The sequence below is a fragment of the Verticillium nonalfalfae genome (assembly GCF_003724135.2).
Source record: "Verticillium nonalfalfae strain VnAa140/NRRL 66861 chromosome Unknown scaffold_4, whole genome shotgun sequence".
NCBI lineage: Eukaryota > Fungi > Ascomycota > Sordariomycetes > Glomerellales > Plectosphaerellaceae > Verticillium > Verticillium nonalfalfae.
The window spans coordinates 337,658-363,804 of NW_021167229.1; the positions used below are offsets into that span (position 1 = coordinate 337,658).

At 58.1% G+C, this 26,147-nt stretch overlaps 9 protein-coding genes across 9 annotated transcripts; 4 read left to right on the forward strand and 5 right to left on the reverse strand.

The window, feature by feature from the left end:
* Positions 1-1,866: 1,866 nt before the first annotated feature.
* On the reverse strand, positions 1,867-2,994 carry D7B24_005990 (uncharacterized protein; the record flags this gene model as incomplete). Its single annotated transcript, XM_028640133.1, has 1 exon — positions 1,867-2,994. One exon carries the CDS (start codon positions 2,992-2,994, stop codon positions 1,867-1,869), a length of 1,128 nt encoding a protein of 375 aa, XP_028498997.1.
* A 1,571-nt stretch (positions 2,995-4,565) lies between these two features.
* TPC1 (mitochondrial thiamine pyrophosphate transporter) lies at positions 4,566-5,622 on the forward strand (the record flags this gene model as incomplete). Its single annotated transcript, XM_028640134.1, has 2 exons — positions 4,566-4,651; positions 4,719-5,622. The coding sequence occupies 2 exons, from the start codon at positions 4,566-4,568 to the stop codon at positions 5,620-5,622; spliced, it is 990 nt and encodes a 329-aa protein (XP_028498998.1).
* A 704-nt stretch (positions 5,623-6,326) lies between these two features.
* D7B24_005992 (uncharacterized protein) lies at positions 6,327-6,827 on the forward strand (the record flags this gene model as incomplete). The annotated part of the gene is made up of 1 exon (XM_028640135.1): positions 6,327-6,827. One exon carries the CDS (start codon positions 6,327-6,329, stop codon positions 6,825-6,827), a length of 501 nt encoding a protein of 166 aa, XP_028498999.1.
* Positions 6,828-7,126: 299 nt separating this feature from the next.
* On the reverse strand, positions 7,127-10,735 carry REV1 (deoxycytidyl transferase; the record flags this gene model as incomplete). The annotated part of the gene is made up of 2 exons (XM_028640136.1): positions 7,127-10,433; positions 10,488-10,735. The coding sequence occupies 2 exons, from the start codon at positions 10,733-10,735 to the stop codon at positions 7,127-7,129; spliced, it is 3,555 nt and encodes a 1,184-aa protein (XP_028499000.1).
* A 463-nt stretch (positions 10,736-11,198) lies between these two features.
* On the forward strand, positions 11,199-12,905 carry D7B24_005994 (uncharacterized protein; the record flags this gene model as incomplete). Its single annotated transcript, XM_028640137.1, has 1 exon — positions 11,199-12,905. The coding sequence occupies one exon, from the start codon at positions 11,199-11,201 to the stop codon at positions 12,903-12,905; it is 1,707 nt and encodes a 568-aa protein (XP_028499001.1).
* Positions 12,906-13,667: 762 nt separating this feature from the next.
* URH1 (Uridine nucleosidase 1) lies at positions 13,668-14,996 on the forward strand (the record flags this gene model as incomplete). The annotated part of the gene is made up of 3 exons (XM_028640138.1): positions 13,668-13,727; positions 13,795-13,880; positions 13,964-14,996. 3 exons carry the CDS (start codon positions 13,668-13,670, stop codon positions 14,994-14,996), a joined length of 1,179 nt encoding a protein of 392 aa, XP_028499002.1.
* Positions 14,997-15,276: 280 nt separating this feature from the next.
* D7B24_005996 (uncharacterized protein) lies at positions 15,277-15,753 on the reverse strand (the record flags this gene model as incomplete). Its single annotated transcript, XM_028640139.1, has 1 exon — positions 15,277-15,753. The coding sequence occupies one exon, from the start codon at positions 15,751-15,753 to the stop codon at positions 15,277-15,279; it is 477 nt and encodes a 158-aa protein (XP_028499003.1).
* A 726-nt stretch (positions 15,754-16,479) lies between these two features.
* Positions 16,480-20,532, reverse strand: D7B24_005997 (uncharacterized protein; the record flags this gene model as incomplete). Its single annotated transcript, XM_028640140.1, has 5 exons — positions 16,480-16,490; positions 16,907-17,950; positions 18,099-18,268; positions 19,136-19,170; positions 19,318-20,532. The coding sequence occupies 5 exons, from the start codon at positions 20,530-20,532 to the stop codon at positions 16,480-16,482; spliced, it is 2,475 nt and encodes an 824-aa protein (XP_028499004.1).
* Positions 20,533-22,019: 1,487 nt separating this feature from the next.
* Positions 22,020-25,700, reverse strand: D7B24_005998 (uncharacterized protein; the record flags this gene model as incomplete). Its single annotated transcript, XM_028640141.1, has 1 exon — positions 22,020-25,700. The coding sequence occupies one exon, from the start codon at positions 25,698-25,700 to the stop codon at positions 22,020-22,022; it is 3,681 nt and encodes a 1,226-aa protein (XP_028499005.1).
* Between the last annotated feature and the right edge of the window lie 447 nt (positions 25,701-26,147).

Here is a 26,147-nt window from a genome sequence, read left to right on the forward strand (position 1 = left end):
GAGCGTCGCGAAATCGACCGAGATCAGGTGGAAATTGCAGCACGTCATTGAACTTTTGCCTTAAGACGGGCAAAGGCCGCATCGCAAAACACGTCAACCCAGAGTAGCACGCATCTTCCCTGTGGTGTTAAATGGCCCTACGGAGCTACCAAGCAGGGGGTCGGTTAGGGGCTTAGGGTTACGAGAAACGTATATATAAGGACTATGGAGGGCCCTTGTCAGAGCGTTGTTTAGAGCAGAGTGAAGTGGTCTTCCACAGGATCCGGAGGCACTTGGAATATAGGTATAGGATAGGAATACATCTGAATTCTGGCCCTCCGCAACTGAGGGGGGCCCTCCGCAGCCTATATATACGTCCTCTCGTAACCCTTGGCCCCTGGCCAGCCCCCTAGCTTGGCAGGTCCGCGGTGGCTCCGCAGGGGTTCTGACAGCCCTCTAAGCTATAGAGGGCTAGAATCTAGATGAATTCCGACCCCTGATCTATACTCTAGTTGCTTACGGACCTTGCGGAAGACCTCTTCACTCTGCTCTAACCCATGCACTGACATGCAGTGTCGAAGCTCTACCTCACCCGAGGAGACAAGAGGTGGCCACCGAGGCAGGATGATGGCACAATCTTCTCACGGACTGAGTAGGACCGCCCTGAGACTGAACTACATCTTATTTTTCTTGTCGTATCATTCAAGGGGCCAGGGCTACGCCTGCAGAGAAGTTCACCCGTGCGATGGAGATTGGGGCTTATTGTCAGTGCTCGATCCGGAGCAGAGTGAAGAGGCTTTTCCACGCGGGGTCCGCAGGCAATAGAGTATGGGCAGGAGGTCGTCATAGATTTCAACCCTGGCCCTCGATAGCTTAGGAGCTTTCCGAAGTCCTTGCATATACGTTCTCGTAGCCCTTAGCCCCTTTGCCCGTGGCTCCGCAGGGTCGCCTGCATGCTCACAGGCGTTCCACGGACCATCACGAGGGACGAGCAGGCTGATGTTGCAATCAAACAAGCACATGCGATTTCCCATGCACAGGGCTTTAGGCTCTTCTTCTCGTTCGAGAACGCGGGGCTTGGGGATTGGGAGAAGGACGAGGTATCGGATCCATCAACAAATAGAAAGGATCCAGAGCCTTCTACCACCACAACAGACAGCCTCTAGTGTCAGACCTTGCAGGTCCCGGTGCTGCTGCAGAATGGGCAGAGCTCAAGGCCGGCGCTGGCTGTTTCTTTGTAACAGCTTGGTCTTCTCCGGTATGTGATGCTTATCCGTGCCTCTCAAATAGGACTCACAAGTTCTTCACCGACATAGTCTTGTAGCATGGCGTTGCTGTCGTCGTCGGCACTGAATGCAGATCTCATGAAAAGCTAGCTTTTAGTCTGAAGTAATTGAGACTCGGTTGAATCAATGTTTGCAGGTCGTCAACGCCGACGCTGTCGCCAACAGCTTGCATGGACCCACCATGTCTCGCTGTCAGATCGCACCATGGTTGACGGGAATCTGTTGGGATTCCGTCGCTTCTCCGAGAACCTATTTATGGTTTTCATCGCCCGTCTTCACATCCGTTCTTCGGCCTGCTGTCTTGAATACTGTCCTGAATACTGGTCTGTATTGAGCTATCGACACCCAGAAAACACCCAAACGCCAAACGTGGCGCGCATACGTCCACGATCCCGGACAATGCACCGGAGATCCCCAAACACCAGCGCAGCGCGTATGCCAATCGTAAGCCAAAGCACAAGGGGGATATCCTACTTCTACAAGGCAGCCGCCTAGATCCTCATGACAATTTCCCTGCCCGCCTTTCGAAAGAAAAACGTTTCACGCACACATGCTTCGAATGACTGTCCCTTCCCACGGTTTGCGACTCGACGAATACCACTCATGAATCCTGCGTCATGTGGGCGAGATCGAGCTCGTTCTGCACGAGCCTCTCGAAATCCTCGCGGTCGATACCCGAGGCCTGCGACAGCTGCCACAAGCTGCGGATGCTCTTGGACACGTGCTGCTTGATAGCGAAGCCGCTGGCCTCCTGCCTGCCGGCCATCTCCTCGAAGCGCTCGACGGTGCGACTGCCGTTGCTGCTGGCGCTCGACGCCGGGCGCGGATGCAGCACCTGAGCGGCGCGTCGCTCGGCCTCGAGATCGGGGCCGGGGCTCGCAGGCTTCTCGGCCTGGGGCTGGACGAGCATGCGGGCAGGTGGCGATACCTCGGGCTGCTGCTGCGACTGGGCGAGCGGCTCCTCGTCGGGGTCGTGGTTGTCCATGGCTGGCTGCACATCGTCATACTGGGCGTAGTAGCTGTCCTCCGCCGAGTCGGTGCGGAACATGCCGAGGTGCGAGGAGGGCTGGGGCGCCAGGGGCGCGGGAGATCGCTGGGGAGCCGGTGACCGGGCGGGCGTCTCGTTGTACTGGTTCCAGTAGTCGTCGTTGCCGTCGTCCATGTCGGGCGTGCCGGAGAAGCCTGGCGTGACCGACGCCGCCGCGGGTGCCGCCTTGCCCTCCTCGAAGGCCTTGTCGGCCTCTGCCATGGTCGAGTGGCCGGCGAACTCGGCAAAAGGGTTCGGCTTCTCGGCGACGGTGACCTCTCCGACCCTCCACCCATCGCCGCCGCCATCCTGGTCGCCAACGCAGTACACGAGCTTAAAGGCGAGCTCGAGCTCCTCCAGGACCACAAAGGCGTTGAGGGTTTCGAGATCGAGACGGCGGTACTTCGTCTTGGCATCATACTCCCAGTCGACCTCGACCTCACCGGACACCTGGTGAGGCTCGAGACGGCCGCTCTGGACGACCTCGGAGAGACGGGCCGTTTTGGCGGCATCGTAGCTGAGCAGGCGAAGCCAGGGCTCTGTGCTGTTGAGGCCAAGAAGCTGGACTCTTTGCCTCAGAATGGGGGAGAGCAGGGGCAGGACACCGATGGCGGGCTGTTTTGAGACGGCGGCGGCAGGGAGAGCGGGCAGGATGGGGGCCAGCAGGGCGCCGATGTTTGGCATCTCGACTCTGGAAGACATGATGGAGGTGGTGTTTTGACGGCGGAGGCGAGGCGCTTGATGCCGAATGCGAGGTGTTTGTGGAGGAGGAGGAGGGCAAACAGGACGAGACGGTTCAGAGAGGGGTATCCAAAAGTGAGTGACGGAGGGAGGCAGTGATGATGTCGAGGACTGCGCGGTGGTGGGCGGGTGTCACATGCACATGCTTCGTGAGCCGTCGACCAACGGAAAAGGAAGAGTCTGTCTGTCTGGCGTCGCAGGTCTGGTGTCGTGGCGCACGAAAGCAAGCTCTGGTTGTGAGGATGGAGCACCTAGGTACGTGATGATGATGCAAGGCAGAGAAGAAAGGTGAGTGACGTGAGAAGCTTGAGAAGGCAAGGAGAGAGAGAGAGAGAGAGAGAGAGAACGAGAGCAAGAGATGTCGTCTCGTCTCATCTCGCATGGCTCCTGCCCGAGTTTGGCGTCGCACCGCAAAAGGCTCGAGGGCAACTCCCTCTGGTCCGCGCCTGATGGGTCTGCTGGGTCCCTGCTTCCCTCTTTCGCTGAGGTCTGCGGTCACAGGTGGTGTGCCTCGAGCCAATGAGGCGCCGCGGGGTGTCCTGGTTTCGGACGAGAGGAGCCAGTGAGCGGGCGAAGAATTGCGGTTATGGCCAAAGTGGGGTGCGGGACCTGGCTCGTGCGGCGGGGCTTAGGTGCGTTAGGTGCAGTAGGTGCTGTTGGGGACCTGAATGCGTAGCCGGGAATCGAACTCCAGGCGCCAGGTTCTCGATGGTTTTGGTTTTTGGCTTGTGAATCTCACGATGCGCTGCTATGCACTGCGCCGGATGCATTGCGATGCTATTTGCTTGCTTGCCTGGTTACCAGCTTGACTGCCTGCCTGCACTGACGCTGTGCCAGCATCATTTGCTTCTGAAGACTCCTTGAACTTGCAGAACTCTGTTTGAAACGAATTATCCAACGCATCATAGAATGTCACTACCCATGAACAACAGACTGTGTAGCGACCGGAATCGCGGTGCTTCGGAACTGGGTTCGGCACATTCCTCCAGCCCTTCCCTTCAGTGGACGGAAGAACACAACGCCTCTGCACAGGGGCATGGTCATGGCGGGTCAACCTGGCGTCTGGCCCTTCTAGCCCGCCGTAGCTGACGGAAGAAACAGCGGCCTGTAGCGGGACAATAACCGCTACTATGCGCCTGGCGCCATGTACCACGTCCATTTACCGCATCTCGTGGCCATGTCGTCACGAATTCCAGGGGTCCTGCGATAAGAGGATAAGGAAAGAAGGGAAGTGTGACTGATTTTGCCATTGCAGGAACACATTGGCACGCGACAACATCCTGCAGTCACCACCTCAGTCATTACCATCAGCTCCTTCATTGCAATTGCATGCCATTCTACGAGGCCAGTGTTCAACTTCATTAAATCGTCGACCGTTCCAGCATTATCATCATCACACAGCTCGAATCTCCGGCTCACGCTGTGCGGCACTCACGCTGTGCGGCACTCACGCCTGGGTCCAAAGCCCCAAACCAACAACCCTCCCTGCCCTCCGCCGCGCTCCTAGCGGCCACAATAGGAGACCCGGATGAATGTCCTCCAGCGCAACACGCCTCAAGGATGAGGGATCTAAGCTCCAGGTCGTCATGGCCGGTGCGACAGCCGGCCTCGTCTCACGGTGAGCCTGCTTCACCTCCTCAGTGACTGCCTCTTCTCGGACTACTCTAACGACGTCTCGCCTACAGCTTCGTCATCGCGCCCCTAGACGTCGTCAAGATCCGACTCCAGCTGCAATCCCACTCCCTCTCCGACCCCCTCTCCCACCCCGCCGCCCAGGGTGGGCCCATCTACAAGGGCACGCTCTCGACGCTCCGCCACATCCTCCGCAGCGAGGGGCTGCCGGGCCTCTGGAAAGGCAACGTACCCGCCGAGCTCATGTACCTCTGCTACGGCGGCATCCAGTTCACAGCCTACCGCGCGGTGACGCAGCTGCTGCGCGGCGGCGCCCACGGCGGCACAGAGGACGACCGGCGCCTGCCGCACGCCGTCGAGTCCTTCGTCGCCGGTGCCGCCGCCGGCGCCGCCGCCACGACGGCCACGTACCCGCTCGACCTGCTGCGCACGCGCTTCGCCGCCCAGGGCAACGACCGCGTCTACGCCTCGCTGCGGGGCGCCATCGCCGAGATTTACCGCGACGAGGGCCCGCGCGGCTTCTTCCGCGGCCTCGGCCCCGGCGTCGCCCAGATCGTGCCGTACATGGGCATGTTCTTTGCCGCCTACGAGGGCTTCCGCCTGCACCTCGGCGCGCTCGAGCTGCCGTGGGGCGGCGGCGACGCGACGGCCGGTGTCATGGCGAGCGTCATGGCCAAGACGGCCGTGTTCCCGCTCGACCTCGTGCGCAAGCGCATCCAGGTGCAGGGCCCGACGCGGGCGCGCTACGTCCACAAGAACATCCCCGAGTACCAGGGCGCTTTGGGGGCGCTCCGGACGATCCTCAAGGTCGAGGGCGTCAGGGGCATGTACCGTGGTCTCGTCGTCAGTCTCGTCAAGGCGGCGCCGGGGAGTGCTGTGACGGTGTGGACGTATGAGAGGATGCTCAACTGGCTGATCCGCATGGACGGTCCTGGGTCGGACGAAGGGCGGGTGTGAGAGACTCTACCTTGCCATGTATCACTTTTGTACTACCATTTCATTGTACACTATGCCTTTGTACGATGGCGAGTTAGACGAAGAATCATTATTTGGCCAGATTGCCTACCATGAACATACACTGGCATGCATGCCTGCATACAGGGGACAGAGTCCAGCCGAACCAGCGACAAATCACAATCGTAACGTCGCATCCGAGATGGCCCAAAACAGCCCGATCCACGCCAGAAAACACCCCTGGACGACCTCACGGTCCAGACCGGGCGGCACACACATCCGAATCCAGCAACCTTATCAAGGAGACGTGCGGCGCACGGCACACGCTGCCCCCCCACCCCTGGCGAAGAATGCCCGTCCGCGGCCGCAAGCCCCACCAACCGTTACTCTCGACAAAGCCCGAATGCGAGGCGAACCGCCCGCTAGGAGCTGACCGGCTCGACGGCCCCCAATCTCCTGCGTCCCCCAACACCTCAAAGAAGAAGAGACCTTCTCTGGCTTGTTGTTCTTGGCTTCAGCTGGCCAGCCTTGCGGTCTATTGCCTGTCTTTCTTGTATTTGCTTTGCCCCTCGGCGATGCCACGATCGAGTGTTCACATTCTCGCCAATTCCCCTGCGTCCTGACACGAACTTCCACAAACTCTCCTTTCCGCTTCATCCGGGCGCAAGACACCAGCAGCCGCGCACCGAAACACCACGCCACCAAGCATGCTCCCCCCCACGGCCCCCCTCCCGCTCCTCGCCCTCGCCCTCACCCTCGCGGCCCGCGCAGCAGCCCAGTCCCCGACGGTCTACACCCCCGACAAGGGCAGCAGCCCCTACGCCTACGCGGGCTGCTACAACGAGACGACGACGCTCGCCTCGAGCAACACGCGCGCCCTCTCCGGCGGCGTCTCCCAGCTCGGCTTCGGCAACATGACGGTGCCGCTGTGCCTCGACTACTGCCGCCGCGGCACCGCCGCCGCCTACAAGTACGCCGGCCTGCAGTACGCGCGCGAGTGCTGGTGCGCCCAGCGCCTGTCGGGGCTCAGCGAGGCCATGCCCGAGGCCGACTGCGACCTGCCGTGCGACGGCGACGCCGGCATGGTCTGCGGCGGGGACATGCGGTTGAGCTTGTACGTGGTCGAGAGCAGCGGTGCTGCGTCGAGGCGGGCGGCGGGGTGGGGGGGCATGGCGTGTGGGCTTGTTGCTGTTTCGGCCTTGCTGTAGGGCCTCTTTGGTTACCATTCGTTTCGCGTGCCGCAGCAGAAGAGAAGAGCAAAAAAAAAAAAAAAAATAGACGACGGGCAAATGCCATGCGAGGGAGTTTCATAAATAACAGTTGGACCGAGTAGATACCCCGGACGGTCCTTGATTTTTGGGGGTGGAGAATGCCCTCGTTGATAGTCTCGAGGCTCTGCACGATGCCTCTCCTAAATACGTACTGACAAATACATATAACCCTCACCAACAAAACCAAAACAACAAAAAAATGGTATCCTGTCATGAATCGTAAAACGCCGTCGTCTTCAAAAACTGACGGGCCCCAAGCCCCTCTGCTTGACGGCCTCTTGCACCTCGTGCTTGACCCCAGCCAGGGCCTTCTGCCATCCGCGCTTACCAGGCCCGTTTCCCGGATCCGTGCTGATGAGGAAATCCACCCACTTCACCAGCTGCACGGCCTTGTTCATGTTTCTCTCCTCGAGTACGACCCTGCCGAGATATGTCGCGAGCACCTGCACGTCTGCCTTGTGCGGCCCCTCCTCCTTCGACTGCCCATGCCACGCCTCGAGCATGTCTTTGACGTCCGCCACTGCCGTAACGCCAGTGCCCGTAAAGTCAATCTTGGGCGGCGCCGCCGGGAACTGCAGTTTCCCGTTCGACGACGACGCCCCCGACGCCTCGGCCTGCTGAGGCCTGCGCGCCGGTGCCGCCAAGTTCAGACCGCCTCTGCGTGCGAGCCGCTTACGCCGATGGTCTTCGACGACCTCGCGGCGCAGTTCTTCCGGTAACTCCGCCAGGAAATCGGGATCGAGCTCCTGTAGGTCCTCCTGTGCGGCGGCGGCATCTGCCTGGGGCGGCATGAAATTCGTCTGCATGCGGTTGGCGGCGGCGTCGTGGAGGCGCTCTCGCGTTTTGCGGGCGCCCCCGCGACCCCGCCTCGTGGGTGTCGTGGCCTTTTTGGCCTGAATGATTCTGTCGCGGCGGGGCGACTGCGGCATTGGCACCGGCGTAGGTCTGCGGCCGTACGACGCGAGAACTTCGGCTTTCATGTCGTCGGGCAGCGCGTGGAAGACTTCAGGGTCGACTTGAGAGGGCGGTGGCGCATCGAAGACGGCGGGACTTTCGCTACGAGGCCTCGTTGCCGGAGAACCTGCTCTGGCAAAGGATAGAGGTTGCTGCCTCGACTGAAGTTTGGATCTGATGTCCTGGGGCAGTTCGGCGAGGACCAAGGGATCGACTTGCGTTGGCATGATGAACTGCGTGCCGGCAATATTCAGGGGTGTCGTAGCTTTGGCATCGACCGCGCCGGCACGCGCGATGGCCAGCGCTGGATGCACAGGTTTCGGCTTTTTCGGCGTCAGGGGATCGTCGGCGATGGGATCCTCGTCGAATCCTTTGCCGCCAACGGACAGCTTTTTCTTCTGTGGGCTTTCCGTCTCTTCAATAGGGTCCGTCTTCGACTTTTTGGCCGACGTGGGAGCACTGAAGGTTGGGAAGGCCAGCCGCTTCTGGCTTCCATCCACAGCCGTTAGCCCAGTCTTGATCGGTTCCAACTTGGTCATCTGCGCACCAAGTCCTCGCAGGTCGCCAGGCCTCAGCTTGAGAGAGCGCAGTATTGACACGGCCTCTTTGCCAATGGTCTCGCCGTTGTGCGTCGCCACCCCGAAAACAATACTCTTGTTGAACGTGTCACACTTGCCGTGTCCGAGATGCTTGACAGGGTCCAGAGGCGCATCGAGCGATCTGCGCATGACCTTGAGCGTCAACTGTTTCCCTTTCACCTGCTCGTTGAGCAAGCGACGCTCCAACTCCTTGCATAGATTCACGATGAACTCCTCGGCCTCTGCCTGGTTGATGAAGCGGATGCCCCAGTTGACCTCTGCCGAGACGGACTTGCGGGCCGCCTGCTCGCCGACTTCTGTGCGATCGATGCCCCGGGCGTACTCCCACAGCTTCTCGCCAGTCTTGGGTCCCAGAATGCCTGATAGCCTCTCCTTGGAAAACGACCGAATGTCCTTGACGAACTTGATGCCGACCTCCTCAAGCTTGCCGCTCATGCTGTGAGCGACGCCTGGAAGGCCCCTGACCTCCAGCTCTCCAATCATGTCGAGGACGTCGTCGGGCTTGAGGTGATACTGGCCCGCGGGCTTTGCACGTCGCAATGCCACCTTTGCCTGCAGGATATTTCCACCGATACCGACCGAGACGTCGCAATCCGTTTTCGCCTTGATCTTCTTGCGCAGGTCGAGAGCGAGAGCCTCCGCAAATTCTTGCTCCCGCCAGATGCTGCCCTCGTCGACAGCCCCGCCATCAGAGCCAACGCCATCACACACTACGGCACTGACATCTAACAGTGCCTCATCCACACTGACGCTCTGCACGATGCCCCCAACCGTCAAGATGGCTTCGTAGAACAGAGCGCTCGCTTCTTCGTAAGCAGGGAAGTCATACGGCAGGACCTTGAGCTCAGGACACAGCTCCACGGCCTTTTTCATCCACATGCCATTCTTGACGCCAAACTTTCGCGACGGGTAGTTGCAGCTGGCAATCTCAGAGCCGTGGCCCGGGCTGTGCGCGATGACCACGGGTTTGTCGACGAGCTCGGGGTGCTTCTTTAGCGACACAGCACAGAAAAAACTGTCAAAGTCGACGTGAAGTATGTACCGTCGAGTTCCCGGCTTGCGCTTGGCGACCTTGATGCCCGACTTGGCCTCCTTGGCCAAACGTTGCATCTTCGATTTGAGCTCCGCTTTCCATGTCGACAGGTGATGAAGTCGACTTTCAGAATAGTACTGTTGCAAGAAATTCGGATTTGCCGTGGAGGATTTTCGCATGCGCGGATCGGAGAGGAGCCAGGCATTGTGTTCTTCAGAAGTCATGTTCTCGGGCATATTTCCATCAGACACCTGAGGCACCACCAGCTCGTCTGCTCTGTAGTCCGGGTCGCTGGACAGCGTCTTCTTCTCAGGTGGATCTAGTTCGAATTCCATAGGCATGGGCCTCGCTGCCTCTTCTCGAATCACAGCAAGTGGTGCCGGCGATTGTATGGCGAGCGGTTTCACTGTCGGTGTGGTCTTCTGCGTGTTGGCCAGAGAATCTGGCATTTCGATTTCCATCTGATCGAAGATCGAGTCATCAAATCCATCGCTGTACTGGCCGGACGAGCTGGGATGGCTCGGTGCGGCCGAGCTTTGTGGCCTCTGCAGCGGCGCTCTGGAGGGCGTCTCTTGATGCACGCCGGCGTGCTGTGTCTTCAGAGGCGTCTGCGTCTTGCTCGCAGAGTTGGCAAATTCATTCGCGTAAAAGCTGTCGCGAGACTGCTCCTTGTACCCAGTCTGATTCCTAGGCGTCGCCTGGCTGAGGAAGCTGCCGCCGCTAAAATTCATAATCTTCTGCTTTGGTCCATCATCCAACACCCGATAGTCGGTCCAGGGAAGGAGCTTGCCGGCTTTGATCGAGTCCATGACCCACGCCGGCTTCACAATCCTGTAGCGGCTGAACTCGACGGCCTTTTTAGGCGGAAGCGTAGAGGCGACAATGTGCGTCGCCATGGTCTTCCCGTCGAGGTACTGGAGGAAGCCGGCGCCATGCTGAACGAGCTCACGGTGAAGTCTTGCCAACGGTCAGTCCCCGGCCTCGTGCTGTTGGTCGGAGGGAATCACTCACACGCTCAAGGAGGGCTGCGTGTAACCTGACACGTGGGCGACGATCCCCTTGAAGAGCTGCGGCTTATCCGATGAGGCCGCGCGCAGGTTCGCATCGAGGTTCTGAAGCTTGATCTTCTTTCTGCGGAAGTAGTCGCGGAAGCCCCCGAATTTGCTGGGCTCATATTCTTCGCCCTCCTCGTCTTCGAAGCTGTGTCCCTCGATTCGTTTTCTCACTTGCGAGGAGTTCTTCTCGAGGCGTGAACCCATGTTGATGCTGGCGGCCCAGCCGGGCCTGGTATGCCCGCAGCTGGGAGGAGCAAGCCAAAGGGTATCGCGACGCGCTCAGTAGTCAAAATCTGAGCTCCGCCGTAGTCATGTGCAACCAGGTTTTCGCATCTTGATGTGTACCCCAAAAAGCGCGATGAATGTAATGTGAAGCTGCTGCCTAGAAACGATGGCTTCACAATCTATGGGAGGTCTCATCAGCGCCGTCTTGGGAAGTGTGGTGGGGTGAGCGACCGAGTGAAGGCAGGCACGCGTAGAGTGGAGCCAGACGCCATGACTACACGTTCTCACGTGACGAACTGAACGTAATAGACGGACCAGACGAAACCCGCACACTGGCGTGTCTAGTCCGCAGTAGCCATTCCGAAGGTCGTTTCCTTCTTGCCCATCGCTCGAGTGGAAAGACGCAGTCTACTCTCTACCAGCCCAGTCACAAAATGCAACCATGAACAACGACCAATTTCGAAGGCTCGTGGGCGCCAGCTCCTCCCAGTCCGGCAGTCCCAGCAATGGCTCGTCCGCGAGCACGGCAAGCCCCGCCGGCGCAACACCAAGCGCCCTCGGATCGCGGCAGCGCTCCAGCATCCCCATGACGCCGTACGTCACCCGTTCCCCGGCGCTGCTTCTTACCGTTGTTTTACCTCCAATGCTAACCATGTCTCTGTGCAGACGCTCCGTAGGCGGCGGCTACAGCAGTCGCAACGAGTTCGCCCGCCAGCTCGCCGCGCGCAACAATCCCGACCAGGCGCAGAAGAAGTTCCGAACGTCGGCGCCCAAGGGCTCCCGCCTGGCCGAGGGCTACGTCGACCGGTCGAAGGAGAGAGAGGCTGAGGAAGAGGACGAGCGCGCGGCGCGGATCAAGGCGCTCGAGGAGCTGCTCAAAAAGGAGGAGATTGACCAGGAGACGTTCGAGAAGCAACGGGATCAGATTGCCGGCGGCGACCTGTCGAGCACGCACCTGGTGAAGGGGCTGGACCGCAAGCTGCTGGCGAGGATCCGGCAGGGCGAGGATGTCTACGGCGACGACCGGGAGGCTCCGCCGGCGGAGGAGGATGCGCTGCCCACGGAGGACACGGAGGATGAGTTCGATCGCATCGAGGTCAAGGAGGTGCAGGCCGTTCCCAACGCGGACAAGGCGGAGAAGAAGAAGGGCCAGGTGGCGCTCATTCCCGGCAAGAAGCGCACGCGCGATCAGATTGTGGCCGAGATGAAGGCGGCGCGACTTGCGGCGGCGCAGGCGGCCAAGGAGGCGAGCCTCGGCGACAGGTTCAAGAAGATTGGCGCCAGGCAAAAGGCCGGCACGCGGATCGAGAGGGACAACAAGGGCCGCGAGGTCATGATCATTGTCGACGAGGACGGCCACGAGAAGCGGAAGGTGCGCAAGGTGCAGCGCGATTTCGAGGAAGACGAACGGCAACGCGAGCTCATGAGGCCCGACAAGGACGCCAAGCCTCTGGGGATGGAGGTACCAGAGATATACCAGAAGCAAGCAGAACCGGCGGAAGAGGAGGACGACGATATTTTTGCCGACGCTGGGGATGATTACGACCCGTTGGCGGGGATGGATTCTGACTCGGATGAGGATGAGGATCACGAACACAAAGACAAGACGGCAAGCGAGGAAGAGGCGCAAGCAGCGGATGAAAAAGCAGCCGCCAAACAGGCCATGCCACCACCACCGAGACCGAAACAGGCTGAGGCGAAAGACTACTTCAAAGGCTCCAAGACGGAGCTGCTCTCAGCGCAGACGCGCAAGGCACCGTCCATGTCGGACCCGGACATCCAAGCGGCCTTCAAAAGAGCGGCGCAACTGGGCGCTGCCGCCAAGGACCGAAAGGGAGACGACGAAGACGACGACATGGCAGACGAGGAGGCACGTCGGCGGGCCGAGAAACACAAGAAGATGCTCGAGTCGTCGAACCGCGACGATGCTGACATTGACATGGGCTTCGGCACCAGCAGGTTCGAGGATGAAGAGGACTTTGACGACACCAAGGTCAAGCTCTCCGAATGGGGCCATGATGACGATGAAGGTGAGGACAAGGGCGGCAAAGGAAAGCGCAAGAGGGGCCCGAAGAAGCGAAAGGGCGACGCCAATAATGCAGCAGACGTGCTGCGGGTGATGGAGCAACGCAAGGCGGCGGGGGCTTGAGATTTCTGGGACAATTGAAGAGCGATATTGTCTAAAATAATGACATCGGAATCTGGTGCCTGAAGAAGACGGTGCCGCACAATCAAAAAAAAAAATAAAAAAAAATCCACGACTCCAAGTCAAGTAAAAGCCACGATCTCGTCGTTCATCGGCATCGTGATCCACCATGAAAGGCGTCGTGGCTGAGTCATCTGGCGACGAACAAGAAACATAGCCTCGGCCTGCCTTTCTGGGTATCGCTCAGGAACGGGCTCCGTAGGCTATCGTCTGTGTGTCCATGGTTCACGCACCAGCAATGCGGCGACCTCCGACCGCGCCGTCGTCCTTGGCCGGCTTGGACCCCCCTCGACGTCGTCGCGGGACACCGCAGTTGCCGGCTCGGCTCAAGAGGCTCAAGAGGCTCATTCGCTACGACAACAAATCACTGGCGACTGTTCCATTTCCAATTGTCATGTAGAGTGGAGGTTGAGGGCTTGATCCCAGGAACGAGGCTCTCCCCATTGATTCCCCGCGTTCGAGGTCCACCCCCTTCATTTAGCTGCCCTGGTGTCCACCGAAAGAAAGGTCACCGAGCGACTCCAACTCTTCCCCCGCATCCTCACCATCCTCACCATCACACCAACGCTGACCCTGCATCTATATTTTCATCCTCATCGCTGTCATTTCAGCCAGCTGATACATCTACCGGAAACATCCTGTCCACACATTAGCACCGTCCTGTGATACCTCAACCTCCCCTACTCTTATCAGCCTTTTATCAACATGTCGATCCCCCTCTCACCGAAGATCCCCCTCTGGCTGGATTGCGATCCAGGCCACGATGTAAGTGAGGCTCGTTCAGGGGCTACGTCGCCGTCTGGTTCTCTGTTCATTGCCTGACGTGACCCAGGACACATTCGCCATTCTTCTGGCCGCCTACCACCCTGCTTTCAGGCTCATGGGTATCTCTACCGTCTTTGGAAATGCCGCGCTCGAGTATGGCAACCTGTTCACCGAGGTGCTCTCATCGATGAGATAAGAGGCCCTTCAAGAGCCCACCAGCTAACAGACTTGATCAGCAAAACCACCATGAACGCCGCCTCCATCCTCACCTCGATTAGCAAGCACAATGAGATCCCCGTCTACGCCGGCGCCTCCCACGCCCTGACGCGGCCGCCGATGCACCACCCCACAGACATCCACGGCGAGTCCGGCCTCGACGGCACCGAACTCCTGCCTCAGCCCCTCGTCAAGCCCAACACGACGCGGCCCGCCGTCGATGCCATGGCCGAGGCCATCCTCGCCGAGGCCCCGAACACGGTCCACGTCATCGCGACGGGTGCCTTCACCAACGTCGCCGCCCTCTTCCAGGCCCACCCCAACCTCAAGGCCCACGTCAAGGCCGTCAGCGTCATGGGCGGCGCCTTTGGCGACGGCTTCACCGACATTCCCCTCGGCAAGGTCGGTGACGAAGAGCGCATCGGCAACTACACCCCCTGGGCCGAGTTCAACATCATCGCCGATCCCGAGGCCGCCGCCTTCCTCTGCGACGACCCCGTCATCAGCCAAAAGCTGACGTTCATCCCCCTCGACCTCACCCACCAGGTCCTCGCCACCGAGCAGGTCCGCGACCTCCTGCTCTACGGCGCGGGCGGCCCCAAGACGGGCGCCGGCAAGACGACCCTGCGCCAGATGCTCGTCGAGCTCCTCATGTTCTTCGCCAAGACGTACGCCGACGTCTTCGGCATCACCGACGGGCCCCCGCTGCACGACCCCCTCGCCGTCGCCGTCGCCCTCATCGGCACGCCCCACGAGATCGCCTTCCGCGACTTTGACGCCGCCGCCGCCAGCAGCGGCAGCGTCAAGTACCGCGAGCGGTTCGCCGTCAAGGTCGAGACCGAGGGCAGCTACGCCGATGCTGTCGAGGGCAAGACGCAGACGGGCAGGACCATCTGCCAGAAGCTCGAGGCGGGGAGCGCTGGCGTTGCCATCCCGAGGGGCATTGACGTGCCCAAGTTCTGGAAGGTGTTGGAGGAGTGCATCCAGCGGGCGGACGAGGCGAATGCCGGCGCCGTCAAGGGGCTCGCGGAGAAGGGGCCTCTGCATGCGTAGAACATGAATCATAGAAATAGACGAATTATAGAGTACATTCTGCAAACTACGGAAAGCGATTATGCCTTGTAGTACTCTGCACTGAGCCAGCAGCTCTGAGGGCCCAGATAGCACTCAACGGTCTATCACATCATGCACTTTGCATAGGAATAGTTTATGGGGGTTACATCGTGATCATTGCCACCGGATTCGCTTATGAGGCCGGACTACTAAAGCATGGCGGCTTATCCAGCAGCGCATCAACACTTGTTGAACCCCCGAGCCTAGTTTTCATAAGCTCTCACCGGTTCTTTTCTTCCTCGGCATCCTCGCCTTCATTCTCGCCCTGTGTATCGTGATAATGCTCCTCGCCGTCCTCGTCTTCGGCCTCCAGAGCCTCCTCCAGGGGTGGATAATACGGCTCATCGTGCACGTCTTCGCCATGCATGGTGAGATACGCGGGCTCTCTCATGTTCTCCTGATAACACTGAGGATTGACCCACGTCACGCCATTCCGCAGCTGATCCAGCAGCCGCACATCATGGCCCATGATGGTTTCTATGTTCGGAATCGCCAGTTCAAGTTCCCGATAGAGGGTCTCAAATGCCTCTCTGCAATTGTTGCAGATGAGATGATCCGTGCACCGCCCGCGTTCGAACAGCTCGGTAAAGTAGACGGGTTCTTCGGGGTTGGTGGTCGCCTTCTCATCAAAGATGTTGATGAACCTGTATGTGTGGATGGCGTTGCCACAACGGTTGCAGACGTATGAGATGGCCATATTTTCAGTGCGTGAAAGATATCTCTAGATGATGATATGATGGGTATGAAGTAAGTAGCATTTGATGCAGATTCGAAGGGTGGACATCTGGAACCGGAAACCCACATGTATAAGTATTGCGCATGCAAATGAAGACAACCTGCAAGGGTCAAATCAAAGTGCTTGATACTTCGAATCATTTTTCAAAATGAAATGAATTGATTTCGAGTCAATTTATTGATACCAGCCATCAAAGCAAAGACGGACTGGTGCGATGGATGGGAACATGAAACCAGTCAAGAAAGTTGTGCTAGACAAGCAGTGTGTATGAGTCTCTTGCAGCGCATGGCTTCAGATCTCGCCATAGGATACGGAGGATGTTACTTGGAGAACCATTCATAAAGTCCAGCATCATTCCAGTAATGATTTTTTGATCAACTTCAAGGGTCACACCGTGTATCATGAATGATTCTGAGTAGAATTTTATGGACTCTGAGATCGAGATCTGCTGCTCTGTCGTCGATGATGACAGTCGCAGAAAGCGTATCGTCCCCAGTTCACAGACCTTTTCTTTTGTCACAAAACCATGTTCATCTTTGCCAAGATGCTCAAGGACAGCTTTGCGTGTTCATCTGCAACATCCGGAACAAAGCACAACGCTTCGCACGATCAAAAGCCTTTGTCTTTTCGTGAGTCTTGTTCAAGCTGACAGACTGGTCTGCGGCTGGTCGAGATATCTTTCCGAGTTCAGGCATGGACTAGAGGTGTAAGTGCAATCTTTTGACTCGATGAAGAATTTGCGCGACTGCTACCCTTCTCTCAAGCCAGAGCATCGAAGAGAAATCAAGCCCTCTTTTAGGTCTGAGCCATAGCATTGAGAACGGGACAAAACGTGCCTATCGCATTCATTACCTCAATAGCTAACTGACTTGCACTGTACAAAAGACTCAATTGTTCCCGGGGACGAAAGTTTTGTGCAAAGTCACAGCACCTAGAGACAACATCCTCGAACGAGAACTTTCTAGAGAACGCTATTAGGTCCGTCATCAATCTCTTACTACAGCATCGGGCCCACGTCAAGAACACAATGTTGAAGAGCAATGTCTTTATAAATCTCTTTATAAACAAGATGAACATCTAAGAAGAAAATGAAAACAAACGACAAACAACAAACTCGCAAGCCCAGGCAGATCTGAACTAAACCCCCTCCGGCCCGACTGGCAGCGCACTCCCGCAATGTTACACTGCCGAAACAGCCGGACCTCATGCTCGGCAAAGGCACCCACCACAGAATGCAGCACGCCCCGGTTGTGGAAGATGACAAAATCGCCCTCCTCCCAGTCATGCGCGTACACCTTTTCGGGCGCAACGCCGGGCCGCTGCAGCCTGTGCACAATCTCCCTGACTTTAGCGAGGTCGTCGAGCACGGTCCCGTCGGCGAGGTGCAGCTTGCGCACAGCGGAGGGGTGGACCTGCAGCGACAGGGCGCCGGTGACGGGATTACGCCAGAGCATGGGCAGGATCTGGATCTCGTCGTCGTCGACGGGCGGGAGGTCGGACAGCGGCAGCTCGCGGCCCTCGGAGACGAGGCCGAGGCCGTCGGGGCGGGAGCGGGCGCCGCTCATCCAGACGTAGGGGTGAGGTGCGTATTCGACCTTGGTGCCGCGGCAGAAGGCCTGGTCCTCGGGCGACAGGGCTTCGTACATGGCGGCGCCGGATACAAAGGCCGTGGTGCCGAGGGGGACGGTCTTCTCGTCGCCGGTGCCGTCGTCGTAGCGGAGGGTCTGAGAGCGACCGCCGGGGACGCGGACTGCAAGGAGAGAGGTGGCTACTGGAGGTGCGAGGCCGTAGAGTGCGGCGTCAATGTGCCAGCGGTAGTAGCGCGTAAAGTCAAGGTCATCCTCATCAGGGATACGGGTGGCATGAAAGGTACGGTGGTGGGGATGGCGCAGGGTGATGTTCTCTAGGCCCTCGTAGCTCTCTACAAAGCCGTTGCCGATGACCTGAACCTGAGGTTGGTGGGGGATGGTCTTGAGGTCGGGGTGTAGGATGGAGCGCTTGGCGTCCAAAGTCTTGCCGTGTCCGTAGGCACCAGCAGCGGCGGGGTCGAAGCGCTGGGTGACCTCGTACTGGGCTTTCGGGGACAGGTGGCCTTGCTTTTTAAAGACAACCACTTGGTGGTGATAGAAGGCATCTTGGATCACGTTGAAATCGGCATCTAAAAGCAAGGGTCAGCGAGGTGCTCATGCTGATGGTCTGAGCTGAGGGGACTTACCAAAGGAGGTTACCGATTTCACGGGTATTCTCCCAAATACAAGTAGCACATCAAGTCACAAAATAAAGGCTCCCATAGAGTCAAGTCTTACCGGAGAGGTTCTCAATGTCCATGTCGGCGATGATGGCGCCCAGTGACGAGCCATCACCTTGGGAGGAGAGAGGACTGACGGTTGGAGATGGCATGGCAGAAGGCATGATGCGAGAGGGAGATAGCAGTGTGAACAGTGTTATGTGGGTGTTGTTGCAGGCTGATGTTGTTCTGGTAAGAAAAGTGTGAGATGTTCAGCTACTCGAAGACGCATGTGCGACGTGATGGATTTATAGATGGGAACAGTCATCTTGCGTGCAGCCGCTGTTCCTTATACTGCACCACCGCCGGTCGACGCCGATTGGTCGGGGACGCCGGCATCTTATCTCCTGCTCCGCACCTCCACCGGCCTCGGCCGAGTTGCGCCCGCAGACGGGGAGCAACTTCGGCGGCCGACCTTATCAGTGCATGTCGTATGGCATCTTTGGCGCCACAGAAGCGTGGATATTTGCATCTCCGTCGTCGCTGGCGGAGGCGGCCGATGCGAACATGCCCATTACCCAGTCACCAGGTACCACTGCGTCGCTTGAACCTTGTTCTCCATATGCCGACTTTTGGAACCATCGCGGCACAAGAGTGATTTGTCACATCGAGCCGTGCGCAATGTCAACAGAGCATACGACGAGAATCAAATGCCGTAGTGATGATGAAATAAGACTACTGGCTCGATTCAAACAGGAAATCGATGGATCTCCAGGTTGCCTCTTGGGTGCGGCACCTTAGTTTGTATCTCAGCGATTCAAAACTACCTTAAGCTCACTATTATCCTTCACAGCATTATGGATGACGTCGCCAAAGATCATCTTCTCAGCTTGTAACACAACGTTGACGACCATCTGCCCAGGGTCGCTGTCAACAGCGTGTCCATTCTTGACAGCCTCTGGGAGTGCACTCAGGACCAAATTCTTTACAGCCTCCGCCACGGCAGTTTTTGTGCGCTTGTCTGCGCTTTTCCTTGGGAGAACCTGAGGCAACCTGAAGGATGGCGGCGTGACAGGCGTCATGGGCGTCATGGGCGTCATGGGAGTTATGGGCGACATTGGCGTTTGCTGCATGTGCGGCGTCTTGGGTGTCTGCGGCGTGTCAGGCGTCTCTGGTGTCTCCGGTCTCCCCCAAATCCTCGAGACCTTTGGTGTCTGTGGCGTATGAAGCATCTTTCGCGAATCGGCATGCACTGTTCGTGATGAAATCGCCCTCGTGGGTAATTTGGTCGCGGTCACATGGACAGAGTCTCCCGTGGCTTTGTATGTGGCCTGAACCGTCGCTTCCAAGGCTTCAGAAATGCGATTCACCTCCCTCGCCGCAGCATGGTCGCGTGATCCACGGAGCGAGCGGGCCGTGGATACCATTTTCTGGAGAAAGGCAGTATCCGAAAACGTGTCGAGGGACTGGTGCCAAAAGTCGCTGAGGATCCAACCCACCTCTTCGTCGAGGACATAAGCGCCCGTCTGCAAGACCATCTCCATTGCGTGGACGACAGAAAGAATCTGCTCCCGAGTCCCCTGGAAGTACTCGACATGCCCGGCGGCGCACTGACTGCACTTTCTGACGTGAACGTTTTGGTCCCGTAGCATCGTCTTGGCAAGCTTCTCGGCTTTGAATGCGCCAAAGAAGCGCTGGCCCGACTCATAAATAATATCCATGTCCTTCTTGTAGCAGTTCTTGCTCTGCTTCAGCCTAGCCGCAGCCGACGTTGCAGAGAACCCGACTTTGAACAGGCCAGATAGGTTCCTATGAGCAAGGACGTAGACAATACCCAGCTGGGCCTGTTTCTTGGTGAGTGCCTTGTAGAGCTCGCGGAGCGTTTGTGACCGATCGCGATTTTTGGCGAGGCGGCGAGGCGAGAGCTTGGAGATTTCGCCAATCTCGTCGAAAGAAGAGGCAGGAACGTCCAGGTCGCGGATCCTTGGGTCCACAAATGAGGACTCGTCGTCGTCTTCGTCCTCGTCTTCCGTCTCAAGCACGATGTCGCCTTCCAACGCCGACTTGGACATGCCACTCGTGTCAGATGCCACCAAGTCGTGGTTCATGGTGGCCGCCGCGGGGGGTGGCTGCTCTTTCTTCTGCTGCTTCGCTGCGAGGTGTGCAGACCGCCTCCTTGCCTGGGCGCGGACGCTTGGACTGCCGGGGGAGCTGTCTTCAAGCTCCGTCTCTTGGGGCTTTCTCACGAGGGTAGCATCATCATCGCTCCCTGCATACGAAATCTTCGCCCCGGGATCCTCCACCCCGGAGGCGGACTCGCAGTGTTGTGCGCTGGAATCGCCACGGAACGAAGCGGCGCGAACGGGATGTAACTTCCACAGGTCGAACCTTTGGGTTGCTTGAGCTAGGTGGTAACCGCAGTGGGATTTCGTCAGAAAGTCTTGAATCTTGACGAAATCTGACGTCCAGTCAAAAGTTCTTGGAGCCAAGCTCACCCCGTAGTAGCCGGGCATCAAGGTGAAGCATGCTTTTCATCTTCCTGCTGCATCTTAACTTTGTCGACTTGGCCAAACCCATGCAGTGGAAAAAGTCCTCATCTGCTATCAAATCGAGGTTGAACCGCCAGTCATCGCTCCGGCTTCGAGCGCACTCATGAGCCTCCTGGAGGGCAAACAGTATTTGCCACTTGGGAGAGGACATGGGGGAAACGGTGTCAGTCCGTGAAATCAGAATATGGTTGTGTGTTAGTTGGCAGTTTCTGGAGAGTTCAAACGACCAGCACGCTCAAACAGGCGGGCTTCTCACTACATATAGGAGATCCTCCGATCAAGACCGTCACGGGGGCACTCGGAGTCCGAAGGGCAGTACCATGATCCTTTTCTGCAACATGAAGGCTGGGGGCGCTCAGGTGGGAGGAAGAGAGGGAAAAGGGGGGGGGGGGGGGTTTGTAGGGCATTCTCGCCGGCCCACTTCCACTTCGCATCTGCATGAAATGTAACCATCTAGGTATATGCTGTTGGTTGCTAGCTCCCCTTCAACCCATACATTTCGGGTAAGTCATCTCTATTTCGCAAGGAACCAAGCCAATCAGACGCAAATTGTGAGACGACCACTGTTGGATCACCCCCCGGGCCGTTCCACCAGCTGTGGACATCATCGCCTGCGTTTGCGACAGCCTTCACACAAACGACCCTCCCTCTCGCGCGCGCAAAATTCCGTAACAGTAAAGGCACACAGCGGGGGGCCCCCGTTCGCCAAGCACGAAGCGCCAACGGGCAAGGCAGACCCGGCCGGAACTGGGCCGCGAACCATGGTCGCGGGACGTCGGCCGCTCATCCAGCGAGCCAGCCTCCCCCTTTCTGCCTCCCTGGCCTCCCGCCTCCAAGGTTGCGGAATCACGAATGCTCAGGCGGACTCCACTCGTCCGCAGCAGAGACAGCGCGCCTGTGCTTCTGACCTGCTCTTCTGGGAAGCAAAGACGACGAGAGTCTCCGCGGGTAAGGTCCTAGGTGAATCCCAAGGATGCGCGCACGAAGGCAAGGATCAACACGGCGAAGGCCGAGCTGAGAAGCGTGCCTTGTCAAGGACATCCACATACATGCGAGGGCTCTACCTTCTCATCACACGGCTGCATCTGGATCCGTTGACCCCGCTGACCGACGGCGAAAAGCCCTGATCGACTTGTTGTCCCGCGCGGGCTAGGATACGTCTTGCCAGTCTGGCCGTTGCATGTCAGAAGCATATATCGTGGACAGGGAGCACACGAGTCAGACGAGAGCTGGACGCAGAGAAGTTTGTGTCAATTTGATGCTGTGCAATAAACGCTCACAAATGCCTGGGGGCGCTATGATGATTCCTTTCCCCCTTGCCCCATGTACCATGCCGAAAACGCCAGGCTCAGGGCCCTCCAGTAAGATATACCCAAAATATGCAAACGTGAAAGAAATGGGTGCCCCCCCTGTTCTACACCATGCCAAGCAAGAGGCTGGGAGATGCGTCTCTACTTCATCCAAAGTCCAGCACCACCAATGATCGATCCTGTCCTGGACCTGCCACCGAAAGAACTCATGCTATCAGTCCTCGGCCGGAATCCAGCCGACGACCCAGGTCGCGATTGTGCCTCGATGCTCTGTTCGTAGCCAAGGCCAAGAAGCACGCTCGAGGGACTGCGGTGTAGGCTCCGGCGACGCACTGCCGGCCCCTCATCCTGCGTTCCATCCACAAGCTGAGAACAGACGTAGCTCGTCATCCGTAGTGGAGAGCCATGCCCGTGAAGGAGGCCGAGGTACCCAGCAGTCGGAGAGGAGAACTGGCGCTTATGGGGCTGGAGCTGGGGTCGGCGTAAGGCCGGGGCGATGTGGGAGAGGGCTGACCCATAGGAGGTTTGGGGGCGCGAAAATGAGGGACGAGCATATTGGGAGGGGGACTCGATGCCCTTGGGGGGGAAATCGAAGTCATCTGAGAAGAAAGGAGATCGGTTATGAGACCACAGTGTGAGCGAGGTGGATGAAGCGGACCCTGTAAGCTTGGGGCTCTCAAGCTCAGGGAATGGACTAGGAGAGTGGTCTTGGTTTGCAATGGAGTCGCTGGCGTTTGAGTCGTCTGTCATCGTTGGTGTGTGGGGATCGGCGGTCTCGTACGCCTGCGTGTCGGTGGGGGTTTTGGGGGCATCATTGACATCTTCATCCGAGCGCTGGCGGAACTCGGGGGATTCAGTGGTGAGGGTAAGAGTCTTGACAGGAGTAAGAGCATCCTCAATGGCTTCTACCGGGGTGGAGCCAGGAGGGACATTGAGCTCAGCTGGCTCAACGGACCCAACAGCTGCGTTGGGGGCCATGGTCTCCAAGACTGTTGCATGCTGCAAGGGCATTTCGTCTTTCATGTGATCCAAAGATGCTTGTGGCTCGTTCACTGCAACACCCTCGGCTGCCTCCGCGCCATTTCCTGTGCAGTGCGTATCGAGTAGGTCCAACTCTTTGCAGTCATCCACAGGAATCGTTCCCTCGGTAGATTCTGCAGCCGGAATTGAAATAGGTAGCTCTACATCTTCCATGGCGACGCTCTCAAGGGTACCGAGAGGATAGCTGATGGTGGTTGGGGCTTGCGTCACGTCAGTACGGAGTTGGCCTTCGTCGAGCGGGTCGCAACAATATCCAAGCCAGCCCTCAATCTCGGGTTTCGAAACGGCAGCGAGATCGGTGACCACAGGCACATCAACGCGAGGAGCCAGGTTAACGACTGCATCCTGTAGCGGAGGAACTGCGCTGGCATCCTCGTTCGCTGGTGCAGCATTCACAGCTGCCTCGGGCGACATGGCCGTGATGGCCTGAGCAATCGAGGCTGATGGCTGGGCAGCGGGGAACTCCTCCAACTTTACGTGTCCAACCAGTGTATCCAGCTCCTCATTGAGTGGCTCCTCAGGAATGGGTTCGCACGAATAACCAAGCCATCCTTCAAAAGGTGATTCACGCGGAGCTTTCTGAACAGCCGGCATTATTGGGTCATCGACAGCCGGGGTGAGATTCGGCTGCTCGACATGTGCGTCCGACGTGTTGGTCGTTAAAGTCTCTTCAGAATTCGCAACTACATCAGATGCAGATGTGGTCGACTCGGGTCGCCTGCCAAGCAGTCCGAATCGGCGCGGTTCTTTGACCATGACAGGCGCAGTTTCTTTCGGAACCTCTGGTGATGCGATGCCATCTTCGCATTCTTGATCCGAAGTATCGGAATCGCGCCGCACGCGAATTTCATCGGCTGCGCCCACAAAAGCTTGCAGCGCAGGGGGTGTGGTCGGGTAGCTATGGCGAGGGCTGTCAACGGCGCAGTCGCTGAGGCTGGGTGTAGATGGCGGGGTCGAATGCCCAACTTCGTTATCGACAGTGATGGCAGAGAGATCAGTGCTGCTTTCGCGGCTGATCAATGGGGTCTCGATTCCTAGATCATCGTTTCTGACCGTGCTCCTGACTGGTGTTTCAGGCTGATGTGGCAGCGCGGCTGGTGCCGTTGAGACAGTCGTTTCGGGACGCGTCTCATTCGTCTCGACCCCGGCTTTGGATGGAGGGACGGACGGGCCGCTGGAAACTTGGGCGAATACGGCGGGTGGTCGAGTGGTGGAGGGGGGTGCGCTGCGCTCAATCAAGCGAAGATTCTGGGGCCTTGCCTGCATGTCACTCAACGACCTTGTGTCAAGTATGACCATGGCGATGTCCCGCTGAATGCAGTCTTTGAGGCTTGAAAGGAGGATCTCTTGTTCCGTCTGGGGCTCCTCAGCGAGAGAATGAAGAGAACTGAGAGAGTTGAGAGAAGCTGGTCGACCAACAATGGTCTTTTCAAGCACCATGTGCCCACGTTTGGTCGCAGCCATGACCAGGGTCACATCTTTGCCATACAGAACGTGGGCGATCCCAGACTGGACTCTGTCCAAGGCAGCGTCGATCGTTCGTGGTGCGTAACAGACTGAGGAGTCAAGAACCACAGCAAAGGGATTCTTGAGTGTCTGGTCACGGCCAGAGATGTCTCGAATGAGAATCTTGAGGTCGTCGAGTGAGTTCAGAGCCTTGTCCGTCTCGTCCCTTAGGTCGGCGAGCGACTTGTCCAGCTGCTCAGCAAACTCACGCGCGTCGTGTGCATCCGAGTCTTGGAAGAGAGGGAAACTACTAGTGACAGAGCGCCCAGCGTCCGAGTTATTCATCCCGGTGCAGTTGTGTAGCTTGAAGTCGATGAAGACGGCTTCATCTTCAAATGAGTCTTCCACCTCTTCCAGGAAATCGCACGCCGCCCGCGCGTCGTCAAATTCGCGTTTTCTGGCATCCAGCGCGTCGTGAATGCATTTCGACAGCTTCCATGTCAAGCCTTCGACCAATCGCGGCGTGAGTGGCGTGGTCTGCGTGCTCTTGATGGTGAAGCGGCGATCCCAGGTGACAGGTTGACGTGAGCGGCATCTTGAGCGGAAGTTCAGGACGATTTCGTAGCCGGGTAAGAATGGTATGTTTTGTTTTGTTACGACAAGACGGTCCTGTGAGGTGAGGGAGAAGAGTGAAGCACTATGGCGGCTTTGGGGTCTTGTAGTGCGGGAATCAATAGAGTGGCGATCGGGTGCCTGCCAGGTGAAGCCTCTATCATGGCGGCGAAGAAACGTTCCGATAATGCGGTCGGTGGCCAGTGCGACATCGACCGCGGCCTGTCTGTCCAAGGGCAGCTTTTGGTAAGATCTGTACGTCACAGTGGTCCAGTGAACGCCAGCACGAGTGATGGTGAATTGTGCTTCGAAGCGAAGAGGTTTCCTGCCAGATTTGGAATCCAAGGCAGACGAGTCGCGGCGGGTGATCAGATCATGACAGCCATGCTCGAGGCGGCGAAGCAAGCCCTGGCAGATGTTATCAGAAGGGACAAAGTCTCTGCAGGCTTCGTAGACGTTGTCGTAGTTGGCCAGTAACGGTGGACCAAACTTGATGAGAGCCCGAATGGTCAAGCCTGCTGCTGGGGGTGTCGATGGCTGAGCAGGAGATTGAGGTGGTGCACGAGCGGGTGACGCCCTTGTTGGTGTTGCGGGCGGTGTTGGTGAAGCAGAGCTCGATACCGATGATGGCCTCCGGCCGATGAGGGGAAATCGCCTCCGGCCGTCGAGATTTGGAGTTGACGCACTGCATGGCGGGACAACTGCCCTAGGATCCATGGCCATGGGCTTTGGGAGAAAGGGAGAAAAAAGGCCGTTGTCGCAGAGAAGGAAAGGTGAAGCTCAGCTTCGCGGGGATGTCATATGCCGAAGCTCAGTCGGGCAGGGCAGTGACTTTTTCAATGAGCGGTGGACAGCATCAAGAAGCAAAAGACAAGGCCAGTAGTGGAGGCAGAGCGGCTGGGGGAGTGACCGAACAGGTATGTCTGATGCAGGCGCCCCATCAGAAAGTCGCTTTCCAAGGCCGAGGTGGATAGGCGGAAAGATGGATCGGGAAGAGGGGAAACCTGGGAAACGACGACGAAAGAGAGACTGCAGGAGAATGGGGGTCAGGAATGGGGTGAGAAATCGGCGGCCGGCGGGGTCAAGACGGGAAGGAAGAATGTGAGATGTTCGTCCGGACGATGTGGTGTGTTCGTGACGTGAGAAATCGTGACGACGGAGAAGACGAGA